Genomic DNA, 2,392 nt, shown 5'->3' on the forward strand with positions numbered 1-2,392 from the left:
AAAAAAAGATATTTAAGCGCTCTTTAGAGTTCCCATTTACTGCATTTTCTTGTGACTGGGTTTATCCTACATTACAACTCACAGACTTCAATAAAACTGAAATGCAGAAAATGTAAATTGCATGTTTACCTTAAGAAGGCTGATAATAATGCTATAAAAGAGAGAGAATATGAAAAGCAATATGAAGGAGGAAGCTGTGGACCACAGGCTGCCAAAATCGTCTTCAGCGGTGATATCGTCCCAACTCAGATCACAAAAATCATCTAAGAAGTGGAAGATACATTACACTTGGTTAGAGGAGATCTATGTGCATCTGTTTTCATTTGTTTTTTTAGGGTAATGTGATTTTCCTCTTTGTTACTAGTGTTAATGGAAAAGTGAAAAAAGGAACAGTTTATGTGTATGTCTGCTTTTTGATGTTGTTTCAAGCTATTCATCTACACATATACCAAAGAGTTTCCATGCAACGTTTATTTCAAACAGACAGCACACATAAAAGCAACTGGACACTGTGACTCACACAGGCTGAACAACAACATGATGAAAACAAAACAAACATTTTGTCTCACAGTTACTGACATCACAAGTGCACAGGTTTTCATATAGAAAACTCTCACAGACAAAGAATGACAAAAGCACAAAATATCATATTTAAACCTTAGTATTTACAGTCACATTCTATGGAATTACCAATGACACTGGACACTGTTTTATTAATATGTCCAGTTCCGACTCCGACACGGCAGATGAACTCTTTGGTTGGTTTTTTTTCGTCCCAGTCTGCCTTACTGGTGGTGTAAAGACTCATACTTAGCCATTTCTGGTCATTTTTGCTCTGCTGTGGAGGGATGTCGGTGGCTGTAACATAAGCTCCTTGTGTCTTTCCAAACATTTCTGACCATTCGATTTTATACGTCTCATCCACAGTACTGGTGACCAGACACACCAGAGTGATTTTATCTTCAGACCGAAGCTGGTTAATGTGCAGCTGTGGGGGGGTGTAGACTGCTACTGTTGGCTCTGTCCCATCAGAAAGAGATAGTCAGTTAAACAAAGAGATTTATGTTCAAGTTTAAAGTGAAGACACTGAGTTCAAATGTATATATGTAGACAGACAGAAAGGTGTGTGTATGTGTGTGAATTTAACATACTGTTTGTCGGATCTGTAGTTGGTGAAACATCAAAATTATTTAAATGAAACTACTACTTTCATAATATATTATACCACTAACACTTTAATGTCAATACAAGACAACTAAAATAAACTAATAAAATCAATCATATATGCATATATATGCATAAGGCTCACCTGCTTTTATGGGTTTACCTTGTTTTATTAAAGAATTAAAGTGTTTTGTTTTTTTCAAAAACAACAACAACAACCATGAGTTACTCACTTCCTTTGTCGTATTGGTCAGTAGTGCTCACAGGTGGATTCGGCGTGGACGCCTCTGCAATACAAAGACATGCACACATGTATGTATGCAAAAGCAGTATACAGAAGTTGAGGGAAACTGTGATACTGTGTTCCTACTATATCAATTTAGTTAGATTAAAGTAGTAACAAAATAAAATGACTGAGCATTCTATTTATAAATTTAGAAAAATGTAAGAATAAGTCGTGCTATTTAATAAGGCAAAATATTTGCTTTTATGTTGGTTATTTCGCACAAACAGCATATTTATATATAGTATTTTTTTAAAGGTTGAAACAATAATTCCTCGGTATGTTATTTTGTCAATGTTAGCAGTTCAAAATGGCCATAACACTGCTTCCACTACCAAAAACATCAAAACCAATAAAATAGAGAACTAAAGAGAGCTAACTTGTGTTCTTATCAGAGGTAGCAATCACTAGGTGTAGCTCAGTAATAATTTAAGAGTAATTGTAATTACTGGTCTGAAAACAACTAACAAAAAAAGAACAACTTGAAAAAGGTTACTGAATTTGATAATGCATTACACATCAGTTCAATTCTAATTTTTGTAAAAGTTTAAATTCATTCAAATTGTTTAACTTTGGAATATATTATCAATGCTGTCATGTGGTAATTGTAAATAATGCTCAGAAAATAACTAACACAAATGTGACTTACCATGAGGCTTACGTGGTTTTGTGATACCAGCCTGTCCATTCCCAGCAGCGTGGTTTACAGCACATTGAAAATTCTGTCGTCCATCCCACTCCTGTCTCCTCACTCGGACTTGACTGACTCCAGTATAAACATTGCCATTTTGAACTGCAGGGTACTGGATGAAGTCTGTCAAGGCAGTGCTGCCGTTGCTCCATGAGAAAGTCACTGCAGGAGGGTTAAAGCCAGTGGCAAGGCAGCCAAGAGTGACCATATCTCCACTTTCAGAACCACATGGTACCAGAGGAAACACAGTGGGT

At 36.0% G+C, this 2,392-nt stretch overlaps 1 gene segment (V, D, J or C); it reads right to left on the reverse strand.

Annotated features, from left to right (window-relative positions):
• Nucleotides 1-129: 129 nt before the first annotated feature.
• Nucleotides 130-2,386, reverse strand: LOC102212338 (Ig gamma-2B chain C region-like; the record flags this gene model as incomplete). The annotated part of the segment is given in 4 exon segments: nucleotides 130-263; nucleotides 691-1,020; nucleotides 1,398-1,451; nucleotides 2,109-2,386. Coding segments are annotated over 4 exon segments (756 nt in total), but the record flags the coding sequence as incomplete, so codon positions are not given.
• Nucleotides 2,387-2,392: the final 6 nt, after the last annotated feature.

The sequence above is a fragment of the Pundamilia nyererei genome, unplaced genomic scaffold, assembly GCF_000239375.1.
Source record: "Pundamilia nyererei isolate P.nyererei 1_Seehausen unplaced genomic scaffold, PunNye1.0 scaffold01894, whole genome shotgun sequence".
NCBI lineage: Eukaryota > Metazoa > Chordata > Actinopteri > Cichliformes > Cichlidae > Pundamilia > Pundamilia nyererei.